Genomic DNA, 23944 nt, shown 5'->3' with positions numbered 1-23944 from the left:
ACCAGCATAGGACGAAACTGTGGAGAATATCCCAGACTGCATTGCACGCAAGTCTCCATGCATGAGTACAAACCCAGGAGCATCATGGGATCTCCCAGAACAGGAAGTTGCAGTCATGTAAGAGAATACAAACACAGTTTAGTGGATTATGGCCCTACAGGAAGCCCTGTTACCCACCCACAAACAACCGGGATCTGTCCACAGATGGGCAACGGATAGTATTTTCAGTTTCAGTCCTTGTTTCCGCAGAAAGGGTGGTATTATGCGAGTCTCTTTGAATCAGCATTTTGGCCTGTCACTTTAAGAGAGGGCGGCTGCTTGAGTGAGCATGGCAATAAGCTTTGTACTCTGATTTTACTGCAAAGGTAAAGGCTGACACTTCACCCACCCTGTCTCTGACTTCCTTCCTTAAACCCAAAGCTGTATGGCGAGTGTCTCTTTTGCACTAAAAACATTTTGCTTGTACTGTATAGTATGATACATGAGTTATGTAAAGGATATGCCTTTAGAAGATGGATGGATGGTTTGATAAATTTGAAGTTCCTATAGGGATGCAACTAAAGTATCAGATCCAATAGTATATCACATGTCCATAGGGTGTGTGTGTGTGTGTGCGCGTGTCTGTGTGTTAGGATCACTGTCCAAATGTTCCCCACAATTTGATAAAAACCTATTATTTGAATGTTGTGGGGACAATTTCTCAGATCCCTACAAAAATCTGTGAATGCAATCAAAAAACTAAAAATGCCAAAAGTCTTGCATTTTGTTTGGTGACTTATGCTTAAGGTTAGGGCCTGGGTAGGGGTTAAGGTCATCATGTTGGGATTAGAGTTTTCCCCATAGAAATGAATGGAGAGTCCCCACAAAGATATAATTACAAACCTGTGTGTGTGTGTGTGTGTGCATGCGCACATGTCTCAGGGTTCTGTGCAGGCCAGTCAAGTTCTTCTACACCAAACTCACCCAACCATGTCTTTACGGACCTCGCTTTGTGCACTGGGGCACAGTCATGCTGGAACTGGAAAGGACCTTCCACAAACTGTTCGCACATAGTTGGAAGCATAGGATTGTCCAAAATGTCCTGGTATGCAGAAGCATTTAGAGTTCCCTTCACTGGAGCTAAGGGACCTTCCCCAACCCCTGAAAAACAACCCCATACCATTACCTCCCCCACCAAACTTTACAGCTGACACAATGCAGTCAGGCAGGTAATGTTCTCCTGGCATCCGCCAAACCCAGACTCATCCACCAGACTTCCAGACAGAGAAGTGTGATTCATCACTCCACAGAACATGTTTCCACTTCTCCAGAGTCCAGCACTCCATCTGATGCTTGGCATTGTGCTTAGTGATGTGAGTCTTACATGCAGCTGCTCAGCCATGGAAGCCCATTCCATGAAGCTCCCAGTGCACAGTTTTTGTGCTGGAGTTAATGCCAGAGGAAATTTGGAACTCAGTAATTGAGTCAACAGAGCGTTGGTGACTTTTATGCCCTATGCACCTCAGCACTCAATGACCCCGCTCTGTTTACATGGTCTGCCACTTCATGGCTTAGTTTCTGTTGTTCCTAAACGCTTCCACTTTGCAGTAACACCATTTGCAATTGACTGTGGAGTATCTAGCAATGATACAATTTCTAGAACTATGACAGTCCCATGCTTGAATTCACTGACTTCTTCAAAAGGACCCATTCTGTCACAATGTACATAAACCTGACTGTATGACCAGGTGCTTGATTTTCTACACCTGTGGCAATGGGTCTGAATGAAACACCAGAATTCAATGATTGAGAGGTGTGTCCTATTACTTTTGCCCATGGAGTGTATATACAGAGTGATGTGTTAATATATCAGTAAATAATTTTAAAATTGTCTAATCCTTGTTTGGGGACAGTGACCTTTGGACAGACAACACAAAAATAGAGATGCTTGGTTATCATACACATGTTTGGTGAAAATCACAAGCACCTCATACCAACCATCAAGCATTCTGGTGGAGGGGTAATGAGTTATGCTTGTTTGGCAGCCAAGGGACCTGGACACTTTGCACTCAGGGAGTTGACCACAAGCTCCTCTTTATAGCAAAGAGTACATTCTAGAGGCAAATGTGAGGCCTCCTGTCCAAGAGCTGAAGCGTGGCTGAAACTGAGACATGTGACTGGACAGCGTTTCCAAGATCACCTGCAAAACTACAACTGGATGGCTGAAAAGTCCTGAGCTCAGCCCCAACGAGATGCAGTGGTACGTGGAACCTTATGAGCCCTTACATAAACTAATGCCCTAAGTTGTCAATAAACCGAAGCAATACTGTCAAATTTTTGAGAGACTAATACAATCATTACATACATACATACATTATTAGTCTAAGTTTTTTCCATATGGAAAGAAATCTTTGTTTGTGGCTGACTGTATAATTATCCAGATTTCAGGAGGTGCCATCTACATAAAGTATTTTTTTCCAAGGTGAGAATGGAATGTTGGATGTAGCTGCACAAACAAATCAGTGACAGATATGCGGCTAGTTGTGAATTTCGCAATAAATGGCTGGATACAGCAATTGAAGATAATCAGTAATCGGTACACAAAGCCTCATAATGATGAGATCCCAACCTTACAAATCTCCAGTTAAATATTATATATGAGAAGCCCAACGTAATGTTTACTAATTCTATGCACTTCATTTGAAGTCACAATGAAGAAACAGAATTGTAACTTCATAACAAAGTAGTAAGTTTAGTACTAATAACTACAAGGCTGATTTCTGAGTTTACTCTCCAGCTCTGTATTTAAAAATGATCTCATTTGTAACATAGCCAAAGTAACAACCGCTGCCCTCTAGAGGATATTGAAGCATCTCGCGTCAAAGACAATTTACTACCATACTAAGTAATACCTTATTGTAAAGTTATTTGCATAACATCTGTATTATTATGCATTGGCCATTTTAAATACAAAGTCCAGGCTGACTCACTAAAAATCGTAATTTTACATAATTAAAGTAACTGCTGTCACGTGCAGCACAATGGACCGGTTGGTGTCCCTGCTGTCTGTTACTTCCTGGCTTGTGAGCGTGTGCAGTTTGTACAGCCTTTCCCCATGTTGGATGTTTTCCCTGGGTGATATGATTTCCTACCACAGCTATGATTCCACATCAGTGCTCTGTAAATGCTCTGTTTTTGCTTTATGGTTCCAATGATACGCTCTTCTATGGTACTTAAAGCCAGCACTTATTGCAAAACATGAGGACCTATTAGGGTCTGAATCACAGTGTTTAATACTGCTTTTTGTGACCTAACATTGCAGGGGCTAAAAACCACGCTGACAATTCACACCATCAAAACAATTCTGCTTTTTCCTGTGTAACAGCAGTTCTTTGGTAATGATTTACAAGCAAGCCCCCTCGGTAGCAGAGACAATGTGAATCCTGGTGTTTCTTTAATGTGGCAGGCCTGTAAGTGTGCATCCAGGTATGCTTTCAAGGAACAGGGGTGGTCAGGGGTGGTCAGTGGTGGTCAGGGGTGGTCAGCGGTGGTCAAGGGTGGTCAGCGGTGGTCAGGGGCGGTGTGCGGCTCTGAAGGTTGGACTATGCCTATGTGAAAAGTAACTGATTCCTATGCACTTGAGCTCACACTTGTACAAATGCTAAAATCAAATTGCTCCAGGGTCTTGCTGGTCCTGCTTTCTCAAAGATATAAATGTAAAATATGATTATAATGATGATGATGATTTATTATCAGAAGTATTCTTGGTAGTAGTAGTAATAATAATAATAATAATAATAATAATAAAACAAAAAATAAGGGTTGTACCAGACTTCCAGTGCTTGCATTTGTTCTTTTTGGAAGATGCTACCAAAATTGATAAAACTTCAAAATTTGACTGCTTATATTGACATAAAACTGGCCTATAAACTTCTAGAGCAAATTAGACGAGGCTCAGCATTTCAGGAGCAATGAAAAAGGCTTTGCTGAGGACAGATTGTTCATAATTCAGGGCTTAAAGGACATTCAGAGCCATCAGAAGGGATATAATGCTGTTGTCTTCGCAGAATGTCATGGTCTCACGCCTTTTTGTGGTTCAAAGCCCTTGTCCCCAATACTGATGTCATCGAACAAAGCCAGACCACTGACAGTAGCGTGAAAAACAAAGACAATCACACCCAATGTCCCAGTGAGAGACTGTTTTATATTAAAGAAGCTGAATCACGTAGTTGGCTTGTTTACATTGCAGAAAGTCACTCTGTGGTGTCAGGGTTAGGGTTAAGGAGAAAGCCATTAATCCCCACCAGCCCATCTTAACCATAGGTAACCAAACAAAATACAAGACTTTTGCCATTTTTAGCTGTTTAATAGCAGTGAAGGATTTTTATAAAATTGAGTTTGTCCTTGAGGAGTGAAAATGGTTTCTACGACATCAAAATAACCAATGTAATATATAAATATATACAGTACATCACACACACACACACACACACATAAAGAGAGAGTTCATATATTCCTATTATTGTGAAGACTCTCATTTCTATAGACATAACCCTAAAGACAAGACTTTCGGCATTTTCAGTTTTTTGATTGAATTCACAGGCTGAGTCCATATACAGTACAGGCCAAAAGTTTGGACACACCTTCTCATTCAATGTGTTTTTTTTATTTTCATGACCATTTACATGGGTAGATTCTCACTGAAGGCATCAAAACTATGAATGAACACATGTGGAGTTATGTACTTAACAAAAAAGGTGAAATAACTGAAAACATGTTTTATATTCTAGTTTCTTCAAAATAGCCACCCTTTGCTCTGATTACTGCTTTGCACACTCTTGGCATTCTCTCGATGAGCTTCAAGAGGTAGTCACCTGCAATGGTTTTCACTTCACAGGTGTGCCTTATCAGGGTTAATTAGTGGAATTTCTTGCTTTATCAATGGGGTTTGCGTTTAGTTGGACGATCATTTATTTTTCAACAGGACAATGACCCCAAACACACCTCCAGGCTGTGTAAGGGCTATTTGACCAAGAAGGAGAGTGATGGAGTGCTGCGGCAGATGACCTGGCCTCCACAGTCACCGGACCTGAACCCAATCGAGATGGTTTGGGGTGAGCTGGACCGCAGAGTGAAGGCAAAGGGGCCAACAAGTGCTAAACACCTCTGGGAACTCCTTCAAGACTGTTGGAAAACCATTTCAGGTGACTACCTCTTATATATATAATAGGCAACACGTACCATTAGAAGTACACAAAGCGCTGTAACACAACACCTGTCAGAGGTGAGTAAAAGAATCCCACATTACTTGTAAGACTACAGTTTCACAATTAACCTAATTTGTAAATTTGGTTGATGTACCCCCAGGCAACGAATCAGGTACTGTAATGAAACCTATATGGGTAGATCTACTTATAAATCTAGATTTCCCGTTTGCATTTTGATAGCCTACTATAATGATAATTAATTAAGTATTAGAAGTATTTATTCGTTCCTAAATTCTCAAATATGCGCTTGCAATTTAAGTTATTTAACTTTGGGCGCACATACAGCGCCGCAAACTTCGTTGTGTCCGGAACTGTAACATAATGCCCTCTTCTGGAATCAGCTGGTAGGTGCAGCTGAAAGGCGGCAGCCCTTGTTCCTTTTGAACCACAAAGCAAAACAACGCCTACAAACATAGCTAAAACTCTAAGAAATATATTCTTAAACGAATAGGTACCACATTATTAAAATGTCACACACATCTGATTTTGCTGTTAAATTCCATTAAGGTACACTGTCAGAAGGAAGAGTATAGCCCTGGTACAGTTTTGTACCACAAGGTACAAACAACATTAATATACCCCCAATGGTACAAAAGGGTTCCTCAGAGTCCATTTCTGTACCTTAAAGGGCACATTTACCTACAGCTAGGGTATAATTAGCAGACCCTTGAGGGTACAGCCACAGTGACAGGTAATTGTGCCCTCAAATGTACAAATCGATACTTTTTTTCTGACTGTGTAGGGTGACCAAACCTCCTCATTTTCCCGTACTTGTCTTCTTTTTGGGACCTACATGCCTGAAATGTCCGGGATTTCAATTTGTTTCATGCTGACGTTTGCTTTCTATTGTCACATTTTCTTCGTGCATATTTGCGTTGCTTTGACGCCCCTCTTTGCCTCCTGCACCCAGCTGACTGTTTTTATAAGCAAAATATGGTCATCCTTAATTCTTAACGAAATACAAAAGAACAAAGGACGTCAGAATATCCCGAATTTGTTTTATTTCGTAGAAATGTTGACTTGAATGTTTTAGAAACATTAAAAATAATTCTGTGTGAGCATTTAAATTAGGTTTTAAATCAACGGAGTGCAGCATTTGTTAAATTAGAACTCTTGTTCCGTAATTATTTAAATATAGCTGTTAATAGTTAAAGGTTGTATTATTACATTTCATTAACGAATCACAAAGTGTTTTTCTTATTTCCATTTTCTAGTCATACACCAAACTTAATTTTATGCAGAGCCTGCCCAGAAATGCGTACTTGTAATCAAAGAGTAAATATCTACAATTTAATGGATGAGTACATATTGAGAATTAATGAGCCACAGAGGAAAGCCGACATGAAAAAAAAAGAAAACTTTTTTTTATTGCATTTGGAAACACAATCTTTCCTGTTACTATAGAAAGCTATTCATAGGACTAACATGCTCTTACATGAATCAGCTGCCAGAAATATCTTAGCAGTGCTGCCTGGGGTGTTTGGTACCACGGAAGCATGGATGAATTTGTTTTCAAGACTCCTTGCTTGCAATCAAGCTTTTTTTTTTAGGTTTCCCACTCATCTCATTTACACATTTTTGTGCATCTGAAAAAATGTACATTTGTGCGCTGAAAAATTAACAAAGTTGGGGAAAATCACAGAACGATGTGTCCAGTCGGGGGTCCCTAATTATTCTGAAAAGCATGCTTTTAATCATCATATTTTATGGTTTAGTTGTAGCTGAAAGATCATTGACTGTCCTCGTTAAGGGCGGAAAACAGTAAAGTTAATAGTGTACGTTTAGCCTATAAGATAACGTCTTTATGACGCTCACTTTATTACTGCTGTGAGAAACATCTCCATAACGCCTTTCTAAAGGCTTGCAGCTCTAATTAGCTCAATGACCCTTGTGCCTTTAATTAAAGGATAGAACCACAGTCACGTAGTCATGATTAATCTCATGGGTGTACTGCTCTTCATCTTGTGTTCGAACAAGTATAACGATTACTGTTTTTTTTTTCCTGGATTGCCGTCTAAAATGTTTTTTGAAGATGGCTTTATCAAAACTACCCAGGGAATACCTGTAAATGAATAGATCCCTTAATGTTGCATACTTTAAAATGGTTATTTAAAAAAAGTTTTTAAAAGGTTTTATTGAACCTTTTCATTATACATCCATACGGTTTATATTTTATAATAAATCGCATAATACAAACAGAATATGTCTCTTTCGCCAAGTGTAAAAATAAATGTTTAATTTGATGTTTCTCATATGACCGGTAGAGGGCGTTAGTGTATCAACAATGTGAAGCGAGTAGGGGAGCCAGCCTATTCAAGTTAAGCCCAAATAGTACAACTTTAGTATTGTTACTTGGTAGAAAGAGTATGATTTATTCATGTTATTTATTCATTATTATTTTTGCTTCATACGTAGTATCATGTATAGCATTATTTGGGAACAATAACATGTGAAAAAATTTGATCCTCCCCTTTAGTAATTCTGATTATATTTATAAATGCAATGTCTGTCGCAGACACAATTATTAAATATACCACAAAATTTGTAATTTTTTTCATAGTTATTTTTTTCACTCCTGCATATTATTGAGACAAGTTTACATTGTGTGTTACAACGTTTTCATTATTTTTGTGTGATACTTGGGTAGTTTCAGTACAAATGCATCACGTCTTGCAACTTATCGTCCTGCTCCAATCAGAGAACAGCGACTCTGTTGAAGGGATCAATTTGCTTTCTTCGCTGAGTCGAGGGCCGGTACTGTAACACCTCGGCTGGTACCTCCTTCTAACTTCGGGTAGAAGCAAAGAGACACGGAGGCGCAGGGACAGCATCTCTGCTCCGAACCAGTGGGCTTTTCCTCTGCGAGGGTTTTGCTCGCTTCTTTTAAACCAAATGTCTTTCTCGTTGCCTCGACGCATCTCTTGAGATTAAAAAGCGGAGAGCCATTTTAGATAAACGGGCAGATATCCCAGATCGGTGGCCAGAAAATGGGCAGTGTACCTTTGCGTTTGTGTACGCTGGTGTTGCTCCTTGTTTTGTCAGCTGCCCAGGAGTCCAACGACGGGGGGACAAAGGAGGACATCCCTGAAGGAGCTTCAACCTTGGCCTTCGTCTTTGATGTCACCGGTTCCATGTACGACGATCTGGTGCAAGTAATAGAGGGAGCATCTAAGATTCTGGAGACGTCGCTTAACAGACCGAAAAAAACTCTGTACAACTTCGCCTTGGTCCCCTTCCATGACCCAGGTAAGAATTTCTTCCTCCTGCAGTGCATCCAAGTGAGAGTACATTGTTAAAATAGCACCATAATGCAGAAATTATATCTATAGTGTAGATGATGCGTTTATTATGTTGATGATGCTGAGTGTTCTTTTTTTATAAATGATACAGCAATTCTGAAGTATAGCCCTTTCTAACTGTATTAAGTGGCGCCCCGTTTTGTTTCCGCAGAAGTGCTTGTATTGTTGAGCCCAATGAATGGACGACAGTCTTAATGAACCAGACTATTTGTTTCTGCATGCTCACAAGATATAAAAAAATGTCTTAAGTTTTTCCTGTAAGGATACATTTCCCAATATTACTACGACTCCTCGAAACATGACAGGGTTTGTGCCGCCTTGGTTATCGTTAATAAGAAAATAACATCCCCCAGCAGCTGTGCTGGAAAGCAAATATTAACCGTTTGGTTAATAAAACAAGAGTAACGAGATTTTGAGATAAAGCCACGCATACGTGTCACGAGGTGAGAAATGTGTTGGTTTGTTGTGACTCAGTGATCCATTGATTTCAAAGCATTCTTACCCCAGATGTTACACTAATCTCTCGCTCACACAAATCGACTAAGATGTACTTATATATTGCTTAGGTATTTTATATCAATATTGACTAGCATACACAAAGTACATTAGTATTTACATTACTTTGCGGGTATAGAAAACATGGAGCGTAAGATCTTGATGATCGGTTGTATTGTAAGTGTAGCGGCACTGCAACTGCAGTTCAGTGGATCTTAGATCTGCTGAAGTAAAGTTAAGCCAATGACTTGTCACAGTTTGTCAAGGAGCGTTTTTCCGAACAGCTGACAGCACATGCATATGTACTAATCAATTGTAATGATAGATAAATGGACAAAGCATTCGCCTTACGTTACAGCAGCACACTGTAAACGAATTTAGCTGGCCAAACCCGAATGTTGTGTCACTTAGAGTAAAAATCGAGACGAAGGAGCTCATTATTCTCGCATCTGTCATACGGGACATGCACAACGGTTATGTTTTTTTTTTTAAACTGAGGTGGAAAGAAAACTGCGGCCAAGAAAACGATTGGTTAGGGAAAGAGTCAGCAGTGGAAAACGGGGTCCTTCCGCTGTGCAGCATCCTTAGAAAGAACCTGGAACAGACTTGTTTTCTGTTTTTAAACATCGCCAGCTGAATAGACTTTCCATCATATCCTCAGACCTCTTCGGAATCTCTTTCAAAAGACAGTATCTGGATAATATTTCAAACGACCATCCACTGAAGATGGAGATTTCTGACAAAAAAAGAGAAAGGGTTCCGTAGAGGGAGGATGCTCTTCAAAGGTTCCGCAGATCAGCATTCCAGATGTGTGTGGTTGCTTTTGGTGTTGATGTCGGCGTGGTGAATTCTTTAAGGGATTCTGAAGTGACACAAAGTTTATTTGGCTGCCATGCGAAAAAAAAAAAAAAAAACAGCTTATGTTCTGTTCATGTGTTAGATGAAATCGTATAATACTCTATATATCTGGGAGTTTTTTGTAGGTTCAAGTAGCAGATGTATAAGATGTATAATAACATTTTAGTAGTCTTATTAAAAGACACTAATTAAAACTTATTAAAAGAGACTAAAAGAAAACATAGGTATACAGGTACGCTTTAACAATGCATATAAAATGTGGCCTTAGAAAGGTGCCACCCCCCCCTCCCCCCAACAAATAACTGGTGTGTTATACCTGCAGTTCAAGGTCAATGTTGCCGGTAGGGCGATGCCAAGGGCCCCGGGTCACGTATTTGGATTGGTCTGGGTGGGGGCCCAACGTGATCAGCTTTCATGGGGTCCGGAATCTCTAGCGGGTGTTTTTCTATAAGAGGATTCAAACCTGATCAAACCTTTCGAGGGTGTGTTAGCCGGATGCTCACATGGCTGATTTAGTGGGCTATATTGCAGGTATGTACAAAACTGACTCAGACTCTTGAAAATAGTCCTACTTCTTGAAGTGTTTTATTTCAAAAGGGGGGAAATATTTCTACCCCATTTTCCATTCATAAGGAAGTAGCCCTGTTTTATTTGGCCTGCTTTGAATCCAGTGAATCCACATGGTATTTACTTTGGAGCGTTAGACAGTAAACACTGGGTTCAGGGGGCTGAGGACTTACTGTACACTCACAAGGTATCCTTTTGTCTAAAAAATATAACCAGCAATGATTTTTTTTCAGTTGCTATGATTACACAGCACTGGCACAAGGATTCAAAAGCTATGGCTGAAGTACAGGGCATAGGGGTCATTAGGTCCGATCACTCGGGCTATGGCCCCGAGTTTTTTACGCCTAGCCCCGAGTATTTTATGCCTAGCCCCAAGTATTTTAAGCCTAGCCCCAAGTATTTCACCCCTAGCACTGAGTATTTTACACCTTGCCCCTATGCCAGGGCTATTGAGAAATAAAAAGAGTCAAGCCCTGGGTAAATTTGATTTAGCCTGTTTTTTCAACAGCTTGAAACGCCCCCTGCAGGGATTCAGAAGGTATAGTTTCAGATAATATAAGTGCATCCATAGGTTAGCGTGCTGTCATTGTCCCCGGGGAGGACCAGGGATCGTAAATGCAGACCATTGCATAATTTGAACCATTATGGTTCTCAGAAACTAAGCACCAAACTATCCAAAGCTGTACAATGATGTTATTGTTTTGGGCAATATACCAGGCCACCAGTCCACCGGTCTGTTTAGTTGCATTCATTGATTGATACACTTCTGTGCTTAGTCACAAAGAATATGGCCGAAGAAAATTTGCATGGAAAATTATTAGCAGAAAAGAAAATCTATATTAGTTACTGTACGTATAACAAAAGGCAGCACAGTGTCCAACAATCGGCAATTGAAACACCACTTTGAATGTAACCTGTGGCAGCACATCTGGCAGCTGGAGGGGAATAACCCAGAGCCAATACAATTCTTCGCTGATGTTGCTCCTCTGAAGGCAAACATGAAAAAGGTCTTGTGGAGTCACATTGTGTATGAAACTATTGTTTATTATATATTTCTTACTCTAAAAGTATGTTACTGTTGCCATGCATTTGCAGGGAATCCATTTAATTTTGTGGACGTGAGCAATCGCTCCAAAGCATGAACAACAAAGCTCGTCACATCGAAAAAAAAAAAGTTTAATTTCTTCAGTGCAGCGTTCTTTAGCAAGGCAATTAGCTCAGAGTTGAAGTGGTGCTTTTTTTTCTCTCATCTGTCATTTAATCCTCATCTTAGCTATCAGCTCCAAAGGTGTGCACGGCACCCTGTATTTAAGTGGTGAAATAAAGGTCTTGAAATGACATGGGATGTGTCAATGGGTGCTTTTTAAACCTAGTGCGTGTTCAAAGGCTCACTGTGCTTCTTTGTAAAACTTCAGGTTTCAAACATTTGTCTCAGCTGCCTGCCTTGTCAGATTACAAGGGTCCTGCAATCGCCCAGAACAAAGTCATGATACTATTATGCAGGAATTCAAGGAAAGAAAATAACTGGAAAAGGTAAAAGCAGCTCGGTCAAGAGTAATTATGTCTCTCGTGCTTTACTGTATGTGGCTTGATCAAGATATTAAAATAGCCTTTAATTTTTACCATTTAATTTTGCCATCTTTTCCTAAAACGTCTTTTTGTTAAAGCTTTGGTGTTTCTTTGGTTATGTGCTTCCCTCTTTTGTATTGTCTCTTCATAATTTCATTAGAAACAGATGGTCATTCCTTCATGAGCATCTTCCAGTTACATCATTGGAAGATCTGCTTTAATGAGGCATTGTTCTACCAGCGTGGAGATGTCAGCATTCGCAAAGAGTACTGAACATAAGCTTTGAGGTGTGTGGTTGAAACGCTCAAGCTTTTGCACAGAGACAAAGAGGCTTGTGATGGAGAACAAAAAGTTTGCAAAGACATGATACATTGAAGCTCATTTTAAAGCATTTTCAAGTCAAGCTCTAGAAGCCTTTGTGCAGTATAATTTGGAGGTTCAGGCTGGGAAAGTTTGGAATGGAGGTTCAGAATAAAAGTGTCACTTTTTCAGGATATAGGGAATGTTAAAATTACCACATAGCCAGTGTCATAAGCTGTGTGCTTGAAATCATGAAGACCCTTATGGTGGAACTTCCTCTGAAATCTGAAGCTGGTTCAATCACCATAATCGACATACAGAACAAACTTCTTGATCCCATAGATTTGCTGATAATCCTGTCCTTGCTCTGAGTGTATTGCACGGTATGTGCTACAGAGACAAGCACAGTCTCTACAAACCGAATGGGGGGGTTTGAGTTCCCCCCTGAAACCCTGCTCTGCGTCTACGTGCAGTATTTCAGTTAGCTATTCTTGTGTTGTGCATCATAACACTTGTGTGTGAGATGAGACAGGCAAAAGTATGTGACCAACCCATTCAGTCACCTGTACCAAATCACCAGGAATATAATATAGTCTTAGTCTTGTTTTGTCTAAGCAACATACACCCAGACCTGGTTACTCTCTCTTTTGACCTCACACCTGTCTTGTTTCCTCATGATTGTTTCCTCCTTTGCTAAACATGAAACCCCCCCCCCCCCCCCCAAATACCATCCAATCCCCCCCACCATCGTGACGCATGTTTCAACCAGAAGAAGTGTCACAATTTGCCCTACATATAGTTGTGGGTTTCCTGGTATTATTCAAACAAATTGCATTGCAGTGATTATCTCATGCAATGCATGCATTAAGGACATTACACAAAAGTACAGAATTGTTGTTGCTTCTGAAACTTAATGCAAGGCTGGAGTTACAGCATTTGAATATACTTTGATCATGGGCTGCTTTTCAGTCAAGGAGTTGACTGAACAACCATGGATCGAGTCATTGAAAAATAGGTGCTTCAAAGGCCTTGAGACAGAAAACCTGAAGCTTGTATGGTTCTGCTCGGTGAGAGATTGCACTGTGACCTGTCATTTTTCCCCTTTTCTTGTGGGTTAGTCAGTCGCTGCTGCGTCCAGCCACGTTGTTTGAATTACGTAGCTGGAGGAGAGGAAGTCGCTGCAGTCTTTCTGGTGGGCGTGAGACGTCTGGTATTTCGCTGAGCTGAACCTGGACTTCCCCAGGGAGGGTCACGCACCGCCAAACATTTCCTGAGCCGCCGTGAACGACTTCCAGCATGCGGCGGGGGGGGGCACCCCTCTGTCAGCTGTCCCGAACCGCACTGCCCGTCTGCGACAGGGTACAGGGAGACCCATAAACTTCATGTTGAGTTCTACATTAAACTTTATCTGTATTATTTTTGCCTGACTGGAAGGTTTGAATGTTTTCCTTTTTGGAGGAGAGCTCCAAACATGGAAAATTCCCCAGAGGACAGAGCAAGCAAGAGAAAGCAATGGTTTTGGTAAATGTAAAGTGTTAATCAAGGCTTTTAGAAGCCAGGCAGACACTGCTTGGGGCTGCTATATGGGGGCGGGGGGGCAGGCTGTCCCACTCACATGCTTCATGGGGGGCCCCGAGGAAACCCATTGGTGGTTTTCGGAAATGGGGCTTTAACGAGCGCTGTCCTGTCGCGGCGAGTAGCCCGTGTGTCATCAGTTGAGCCAGTGTGTTTTGCTGATGTGCAGTGGCCTCCGGATGCTTCCGCTGTGCTGTTTTCCGGCTTTCTGCGAAGGGTTCCGGTTAGTTTCTGGATGACAATCATCCCTCTTTCTCATCTATCCACTATTTACTAATTATAATCAGAATTAACTTTATTGGCCGGGTTCCCCTGCATGCACTAAGAGTTTCCCTGGCGATAACGGTGCATTTATTCACAAACATGGGAAAAATAATAAAATAAAAAAAAAAATGTAAAAATAAGATTTAAATGGATTAAATAAAATGGATTTAATTATGAGTAATAATGCAGATTACAGTCAGTAAATAACTATTTTAAAAATATACAATGTGGAAGTTTAAGTACTGCCATGTTCTCAAATAAATACAAAAAATCATGGTACAAATTGAGTATAGACATATGCATGTTTATGGCAAATGAACATAGCAGCAGCCAATATGCAAGGAGGCTAAGGATGTGCAAGAAGGGTTTGGCCAGAGGACCAGAGATGTGCAAATTTTATGGATGGGAAGGAACTCAATTAACATCATGCAGCAGGGTATTCTCTAGGTAGTAGGATTGCAAGAGTAGCTGGAACCGCGAGAGAAGCCGTCTTCGCTCGTCATGCTTAGTCTCTCGGCTTTTTCCGTGTCAGTTGGTCTCTGTGTCAGAGCCCAGAGGCAGCTGGAGGTGTTTCACTGTCCAAGCCTGTTAATTTCGAGCAGTTGTAATAACGGCCCCTGTTCTGTCTTCCAGCTCCCCGTTGGCTATCCCAGAGGAAATTGACTTTTTATAAATCTATTTTGCAGTTTCTATTTGCTTTTTTTTTCTACTGTCACGCAGCTGTGTTTTAACCCACATAATAATCTCGTTGTGACTTGTCGTTCGCAGCTCACTGGTGGGCCTTCCGGATACGATGTTTCATATATATGTATTTCTTTGGTCTTCAAAAGCATGGCAGCCACCCTACGCACTTGGAAAAGGGACATGGAAGGCAGAAGTTTTCAATTTGCATTCCGCTTTTATGTCCCCTATCCTCCCCCCTCCAGGCCAACCTCTCTATCAGCCATCGCTGTCCACTTTGTTTATACTGGCGGCTGCATTCCTGCGTCGTTCATTCACATAGCCGTTTGAGTGTCCGGCAGCCAAGCAGGGGGTCATTTATGCTGGGGTGGGGGGGGGGGGGGGGCGGTTGTTACCACTGTCATCTGTCAGAACAACATCAGCATAGCCCTTTGCTGGTATGCTCATCTAGGAATGCTGGGGGTTATCTGTGGAGTTCAGGAGGACTTTTCTGGCAGAAGATGCCAACCAACCAGGAAGGTGTGACATGCAAATTATGATGTCAGATTCAGAGAAAGGCGACAGTGAAGATGGATTGGCTCAGTGGGTTCGGTCCCTGTGAAGGTCACCAGTTTGAATCCCATTTGGCTCTTGAGTGACGTTCTTAACCCCCCTGAAAATTGCAAAATAGATGAATTTCTGAAGGGGCTCTGACCCTCTCTCACCTGTATGTACGTGATTACATCCTGATATACTTGCACAGATGGCATATAAAGCATCATTTCAAGTCGGCACTCAGAAGGAACTTTGTTTTGAGAGTATGAAACGCCAGTAGGTTGTGTATTGTGTGTGTCTCTGCTTATAGTGAGCTGCACCAATGTTTCCAATGTCACTCCAACCTGAAGGAAGTGGCTCCTCCAATCCGAACACGGCTCTGACCGTCACTGGCATGTCTGTGAAGCTGATCCTATGTCGGAATGTAGCACGCGGCGGACCCCGGCGGACCCCGGCGGACCCCGGCGGACCCCGGCGCCATGGAGGTAGTCCCTCCAAATTAAGCCAAAGTATAGGCAGCCTTCTGTGATCTCTGCTAAAATGGGCGGCTTTTGGCTTTTTTCCTCAGGGCTAATCCATCCACTTTGCTTAGATGGGGCCTCTGGGTCGTCACAGCTCCAGCTCTTGTTCACTGCAAACCCTCTTTTATTACCGTGTTTTTTTGTACAGTAACATCAGCACTGTGGATTGCGTGTGGCCTGGATAATCTTTCTATACCAGGCACAGAGGACAAATTGAATGATTGCTCGTTGTTTAGTGGTCACTGGTGGCCTTATTAATTAATTTTTTTGTCACAGAACTCAAGAGTTTCCGTCGCAGACGTCTGCAGAGAGCAAAGGGTGTGGCCTGCAGAGCAGCCGTTTGCTGCCAAATCTGCCATTAGTGGTTTTCTGCTGTCACAGTCATAGCCAAGGTGTGGTGTGGAAGATCTGCGGTCTGGGCAACTTACGTTATGGTCGAGTTAAATTAACGTGAAATGTCTCTGGTAGGAAAGAGTGGGTCACAGCGTTCCTGGTTCCAAAAATACGCTGTTAATTTATAGCATATAAATTGGCATATGAAATTTATAGCATATAAGGGTCATATAGAGTACAATACATACATAACTATGATGCTGGTATTATGCTGATTTTTATATAATATCAGCATCCAAAGTAAACTGTATTTTATTGGCGCATTTGCATCAGGAAGAACCTCCATGGCAACTGAACCACCAACCTTCAGGTCATTAATTAGCTGTACTTAGTTCTACAGAACCACTAGTGCTTAATTTAATAAGCAGAATTATACTGCACATTGTTCCAATAATGTTAATGTTTATGAAAGCAGAACCCCCTCAGTACGTCTTAAAGGTAAGACTATATAATCTAATTCAGTGCACTGAAGTCATGGAAATGGGCAGAGATCCGTGGGTGAAGTTGGCGTCCTTGGATGACCAAATCTGTACCGGTCCAGCTTGCTTCAGGTCCAACGCTATCCCCATTGGCCTGTTGACCAAGCTTTTTGGCATCATAAGTTAATTCACCATGGATCCAGGTCAACAGAGGCTAAAAAGATTGTCAGGTTAGGTCTATTACCCCCACTCCAACCCAAAACTGGAGGACACCTGGATTAGAAATGCACGAGTGATGAGGGTGGGGGAATCAGGTCATTATTGTACAAGAAAAATGCTTTCTAGTAGGGGGGCAGATGCAGGGGGGCCTTTCAATCGGATCAGGACTGCTCCTGCTCCATCTGGGTTCAGGGTCACCACTGATAACCGCTTCATTTCTTTCTTCTCGTCCTACGTGTTCAGAAACGCAGCTCTAGTGATTATTCTTGGCCACCGTTAGCGGTCAGGATGTCAGCTGCTTCCTTGCTGGACACGGAGGCAGTCGCGGCATGACTGCATGAGGACTCGCAAATTGAGATGTCTCCGCGGACAGTGGCAAATGCAAGCCCACAAAGACACAGCGAGATGTTTGGTTATCGCGTCTGAACCATTTCTTTTGTCAGTGTAATCATGTGATGATTCTGAAATTTGCTTGGATTTTATTATGTCACAGTCGAGCCAAGGAACAGGATTGCATTCGCATGTAGCGAGTCTGGTATCTTTTGCCACATTCACATTGTATCATGTCGTTGACGACTGTGTGTGGGACGAGGTAAACCTGGACCAATCTGTAGTGCGTTGACCTGCTTCGACCATAAACGTGCCACACGTGCAGAAGATCCAAACGCATATTTTCTGGCCAGGACCACCCTGGCTGAAGAAGCAAGCTGAGTAACGAGTGCACATAGCAAAGGTTTATTTTCTCTTATTACTGAAGCATTACACCCCCTCCCCCCCAGAAGAATCCCTCTGGACCGCAGAGGTTTCCAGTATTCCTGAAAGGTTTTGCCTCTGTACCCAGACCTAGGGTGTTTTACTAGTGTTTGACTCAGCTCTGCTGTCATATGACATAACAATGCAGTCTTCTTTGGCTTCAACTAGTTCTGAACTATCGATCATCTCCATCTACACTGAGGTGATCATCTCCACTAGGATTGGGTTGGCGTTAGCCATTGTTCTTCTTGATGGATTCCTTATTGCTGAGGTTTGTCTGGAAGAGAGCTGCAAGAAGTTCTTCATTCATCCATCAATCCATCTTCTAACTGCTTATCCTGGTCAGGCTCACGGGGTGAACATGTTAAGGAGAGATAAATATAAGTAATGCCTGGGATGTCAGCAAAGCCAATAAGTTACTTGTCTGTGGTACAGGAGCAGTTTTCCATCTCAAATGTGACTGTAGCAGATGGTTATGCATAGGTCTCTGAACTACACCAGAGATCCCACGTTCTAAAGCCCGGCGGCTCAGAACAGGTTTCCAGGTTTAGGCATAAATTTTAAGCTCAGTGAGGTAAAGAAAATATAATGATAAACGGTGGAAGTAGCATGAATGTCCAACTTGAACAGGATGCCAATAAGCAAGAAAGTGACAGTATCAAGGGGCGGGAAAAAGCACCAGGAGAAACTTGATAAAGCAAAGGCAGGAAAGGGGGTTTTTAATCGAAAAGGGAAGCAATGATGTTGAATAATGGTGGAAAGACTCTGGTGATTAAAGTCGTTAAAGCAGTGGGGCTTGCAAACCTTTGGAATGAAGAAGCTGAGGACTTCCCATTGAGCTGTTGGGAAGGAGCCTTTGATTCATTGTTCCTGGATCTATAGTTTGCCCAGTTTCAACAAATGACTTAATTATTGAATGTGATGAGTGTAAAATGTTGTGGTGCGGGGGGTGGCACCCCCAGGGGCAGGGGTCAAAAAAACTTGAACTCAAATGTTCTGAACCATTAATTTGAGCACGTCCCCAGCTTCATAAGCTGCTTCACCTGTGACATGCAGAACATGCTGTATTGGTTTCCCAGACTGCTCCAGTGCCTCAAGACACAACCTTGGAATTTCCTGACATTTCAACCCAATGTTGACTGGGGAATGTTGACCCCCCCAAGACTGTCAGGAATACATTATAATAATATTGAATACTCCCCCCCCCCATAGGCCTGCAATTCCCCAGTAATCCTGCCAAGGGCAAGGAGCAGAGACGCCATTCCCAGTGAAATAGCTTAACCCGACGTCCAAGTTCAGATTTTGCTGGAAGGGACCCTGGCGAGTTACATTCCGTTTGCGTCCCTGTTAGCATTTAGCTTCGTGTGATTTGTGTGGGCAAGGTAATTTAGCATATTACCTCAGATAGGCGCTGCATGAACAAAATTACCAAAAATGCATTTTATTTGTTCCTGTTGGGTTTCGCTTCAACAAAGCAGGCTGTCTAGTATAATGCTGTAAACTGATAAACATTTGGCATCTTTTAGTTTTTGATTCCCTCATGAAAACTTCTAAGCATTATTTTTAGCTGAGTTCAAGCATGTGTTCCTGTTTACCCCATTTTGTTGTTCATCATCGTTCATAAAGGAAAAGCACTAAAATTTCCTTTGTAACCTCACAAGGGAACTGAACAAATGCATGTTTTAATACCTTTTTTTTCCACAGTTGGTCCTTTCAAAGTTTCAAAGTTTCAAAGTTTTATTTGTCACTTGACCAATTATACTCACCACAATGTGCAGTAAAATGCAGGATTGTCTAACTCCAGCACTGTGGAAAGAGGACATGAGTTTAAGAGACAAGACATGACATATTAACAAACAGAAATATGTGTTACATATGTAGATGTGTGGGTAGAGTAGGCTATTGAGAACGCAGGTATTTATGTAGATGTGTGGGTAGAGTAGGCTATTGAGAACACAGGTATTTATGTAAATTTGTGGGTAGAGTAGGCTATTGAGAACGCAGGTATGCAGATCCAAAAAACGGTCCTCATTCATGATCAGAATTAGCTGTGGGCAGGATTCTGTGTATGACAAACAGTTCACTCCTTGAAACAAACATCACGTAACACACATGTATGAACAAATACCCTATAGGTTAGCAACAAATATCACTCTATATCAGTCGCAGAGCAGGTTCAGTGGGCTCAAACCTTATGGCTTGTGGATTCAGATCCTATCCCATGTTCTCTCTGTGTTTGCACAGGTTCTCTCCAGGTGTTTTCTCTCATTGTCCAAAAGCATGTGATTAAGTGAACTGTTGACTCTAAATAGCCCGTATTCTGTGTCATGCAGTGTGCAGGCTACCTTGTGTTCTGTGCTTCCTCGGATGGGCTCCAGAGTCACCACACCTGTATCCTGGATTAGCAATTACCAAAAAGAGATGGATTTGGAGGTGGAATTCATGTCAGGAAAAAATGTGTTATGTAATAAATGTTACAGATTGCTGCAGAATCGCAGAGAGAAGGTTATATGCAGTGAGACTGGCCCGTTCAGAGAGGAAACCATGCAGTACTCTCTGTTCCTTATATATTTCAACTTTACTGACAGAAAGAAAAAAAGAAAATTTGGCAAAATTCTCCACATGAAAAACGCCCTGGCTTCATTCAGGAGCAGCTCTGTTTGCCGTGGCCAAGTACGTCTCCTGTCAGTTCATTCTAAAGAGCCTTAGATTGTTCAAACATTGCACGACTTTGAGTTTTGCTGTAGCTACAAATGGGTGCATTTGAAAAGACATTCCTTGGATCATCATACATCATATAATATGGTTAACGTGCCTTTTTTTAAATGAATCGTCTACTAATTTTAATTTGTGTCGACAGGTCTGAAAATGAAGAAAAATAATTATTTTAGACAAGTAGCTGAGCAGGTTGGGTACAGTAATGATGTCGAACTTGGCTGGGAGCTGGTATTATAAAAAATATTATACATTTATCATAGATTTATAAAAAAAATAAAAACTGCATTAAATGATGCTGAGAGAGTTTAATGACCAGTGGAATAAGAGTTTTGATTCCTGTCATGCATGTATTGTTTATTTTAGGGGTAATTTCCCAGTAAGTAGCTGGCAAGTCAGAATGCTACATTTGCATCAGTTAGGAGGTGGGGATGGCTGAGTTTTTGGGGAATTCATTTTTTTTTTTTTGGTACTGTACGAGCTGTACGAGAGTTTTCAACGATGGTTTTTTTGACACCTGGAGTTAATGTTAGGCTTGCTCTGGTCAGGTTGGTGAGCGGAACCAAATGGAATGGGGATGGGAAGAAAGAACTGGGGATTTATTTGGGGGGTGGTGTTGGGTTGAACCAAAAAGGATTGGGAGATCTAAAGATGAGTTTGCTTTGTCAACACGAGAGAGAAACCAGATAGCGAAACGTGCTTCAGGTCTCGGAAGGATGGACAGTGGGAGGGAAGCACTCTGGGTCTGGGTCTGTTTTTACTGAAGCCCTGGGACATCCATACCTCACCCCTTCTTACGATGTTATATTGCATTAATTGTTGCGCATAATAATTACGCATTTTATTTATTTTGCAGATGTTTTCATCCAAAGCGATGTACGACTGAGAAAGCCGGGTCAGACTTGAGCAAGGTCCTGAACACCCAAATGTTCCAGGAACTGTGACCCTGTTTTCTCAAAAATGTATGTGGCTTCGGATAAAAAGCATCTGCTAAATAAATAAAAAGTAACGTCAAAATGGGTTTTGAGCCCATGACCTTCAGATCATAGACATATGTACTGTATGTGATGAAAGTCTTTTGAAAAACTTTAATTAGGAATTAAGGCATTAGCCTGTTGGCAACTTACTAGTACTGACTGCTCACGAGAAACCCATGTCCTGTCCAAAACCTCTTCTCAGAACCTCATATTCGCCTGTTTACGTAGTTTGAGGATTTACTGCAGCTGGTTGAATGATGTCATCTCATCTGCCCAACAAAATTACTAAAAATATCACTATAAGTACTTAGACGTCTATTAAAATAAGAACTAAGTATCTACTGCCGAAACTACTGGATGAGAATGGGATGTAGAAATGAAGCATGAGGTCACCACCACGCTTTTCCGGCCTTTTAATCACTGAAAGATGCTGCTGCCATGAAAGCAACACCTGAGCCGCAAGGATGACGCGAGGGGAAATGGCCGTATGAGGTAACGAGGTAGAAGCCTTTATAACCTCAGCCACCGGCAGCTGCAGCCAGATTTGTGTTTTATGAGGACCCTTAAATGTGTGACTTCACAGAATGCCTGCACGATTGTCAGCTTTTGTCCGCTGAATGCAAGGTTACATTTCGCTTCAAGAGATCAGTTATGTTCATGCTCATATAAGTCTCATGGGAAAGTCATTTTGACTAGGAAGTGTTATTTAAGGGAAATAATTCGACAGGTTATTTGAATACCAAGAAGCGTGGAGCATTAAAATAGTGGGTCTATCAAATTATTATCCTACAGGTGCTGACTATCAGGAGGACAGGGAAATTGGCATGATATCACTTGTTTTTCCATTGAATTTTTCCATTTAAAAAAGCTTAGTTCCTGTGTGGGGGTATCTAATTTAATTGCTCCTCTAAGTTTCTTAAACCATGTTCGAATGACCTGCTTCGTCATCCTTTTTTTTGTACTGACTTCTGTTTGGCCCACGTTAGTCTAAGTTCTTAGTAGTCTTGCCGTTGAGAGCTCCAAAAAGCAATTTATGGTGAAATAATTCAGATAAGGCAGACACATTGTCGAGTTAATTATATGATATCTTTCTGTTGGAAAAGTAGGCTGCTTTGAGCTGTAAAATTCTCCAGCATGTGAAACCTTTTTGAAATTGGTCCCCCTTATAATTTTTGAAGTGGTCCTGCCGGGGGTGTGGGTGGGTGCGGGGGGGGGGGGGGAGGGGGGTTGTCTGATGGTGAATCACTGGCAAAGCAATTAAAATCCATGTCAGACAAGTTTTCTGGTGCTGGTAACCTTCTGTACGAAGAAATAATAGTGTAGGGACCTTAGTTGTAGCATGTGGCCAGAGGTGTCCTCTAGAGCACAGTTGGTTCAATGATCCATCAGTCATACCCCGACTACAGATGAAATCTGAAATAGCTGCAGTTAGCATAGTTGGAATGCCACAGCTATGCAAGCATTAGTCTCAATCAGAAGCTGTCCGCGTATGCAGGAAGTGAGATGTTGGCTGGCTACCAGCGACACACATGCGGGCCAAAGCAAATGTGCTTCATAAATTCTAAAACAACAATGTATTAACACGGTCATTTCCAACATTGTGTTCTGTTATTTTTACAGAGATCGGACCAGTTACCATCACCACTGACCCGAAGAAGTTCCAGTATGAGCTCAGGGAACTTTATGTTCAGGTACGTTCCCTCAGACAATCTGAGAACGGTATAGCTATGAATTATGAAAGATATGTTTCTTGGCAATGGCCGAGAAATTAATTTACTTTTTTAAATACTCACACAATTTATGTTCAAACAGAAGAAACAAGAGCTCTCTTAAGGAAAAGGACTAACAAAACATGGCAACTTGATGAGGTTTTTCATCCATATTGCTGGAAATCCGTGTATTTGAGAATTCTGAAATATGCAAGCACAGCATGAGGTTTTCCTGCCAGGAAAGCACGTGATTTCTGTAAGGATAGCTTCAGAGAGATTTTATTCTTCATCCAATATGCATATCCTCTTCTCACCTTCTCACAAGTCAATTGTAGAGAATAGCTAGGATGAAATATAAGGTTGATTTTATTATATAAAAGGTACCTTTTGCTTTATGTGCACAGAGTCATGTGTGCTGAAGTGGCAGGTTTTTATGCTATGGAGGTTATGTTTGCCCTTGGTGCTTTGGGGGGTTTGCCGGAGGGGAGATGGGTTGGCGATGACTGTTACTGGTCTTGGGGATTTTTGAGCTGTTTCCTTACAGAGATTACTGGTGGTGGAGGGGAGTAGGGGGGCAGGGAAAGGAACCCGGAGCTCCTCACATTCCTTCTAGTGGAAACAGAGATAGCTCACTTCCAGATGTGCGGGGCTACTTGGCTTCTAGCCAACAGAACTCCTACCTCTGCTACGCACCTCCAAGGATGCAGGAAGAAGACAGTTTGGGGTCGTCTCCAGTCCCACTTAATGAATTAAGTGGTTGCATTAGGTCCAGCTGTACAACTATGTTTGTATCAGTGGAAATTACCATCACATGGAATGAAAATGGCTTCATCAAAGGGTGCTGGTGAGA

The 23944-nt window shown here is 41.7% G+C and overlaps 1 protein-coding gene across 1 annotated transcript in view; it reads left to right on the top strand.

The window, feature by feature from the left end:
- hmcn1 (hemicentin 1) overlaps positions 1–23944 on the top strand; it is a 103967-nt gene that overhangs the window by 7782 nt on the left and 72241 nt on the right. Inside the window, exons 3-5 of the mRNA XM_072699844.1 lie at positions 4964–5183; positions 8289–8492; positions 23006–23076. Of these exons, the coding sequence (XP_072555945.1) occupies positions 4964–5183; positions 8289–8492; positions 23006–23076 (495 nt within the window). The remainder of the gene's footprint in view (positions 1–4963; positions 5184–8288; positions 8493–23005; positions 23077–23944) is intronic.

The sequence above is a fragment of the Paramormyrops kingsleyae genome, chromosome 15 (genome assembly GCF_048594095.1).
Source record: "Paramormyrops kingsleyae isolate MSU_618 chromosome 15, PKINGS_0.4, whole genome shotgun sequence".
NCBI classification, from domain to species: domain Eukaryota; kingdom Metazoa; phylum Chordata; class Actinopteri; order Osteoglossiformes; family Mormyridae; genus Paramormyrops; species Paramormyrops kingsleyae.
This window is presented reverse-complemented; position numbering and strand designations above follow the sequence as displayed.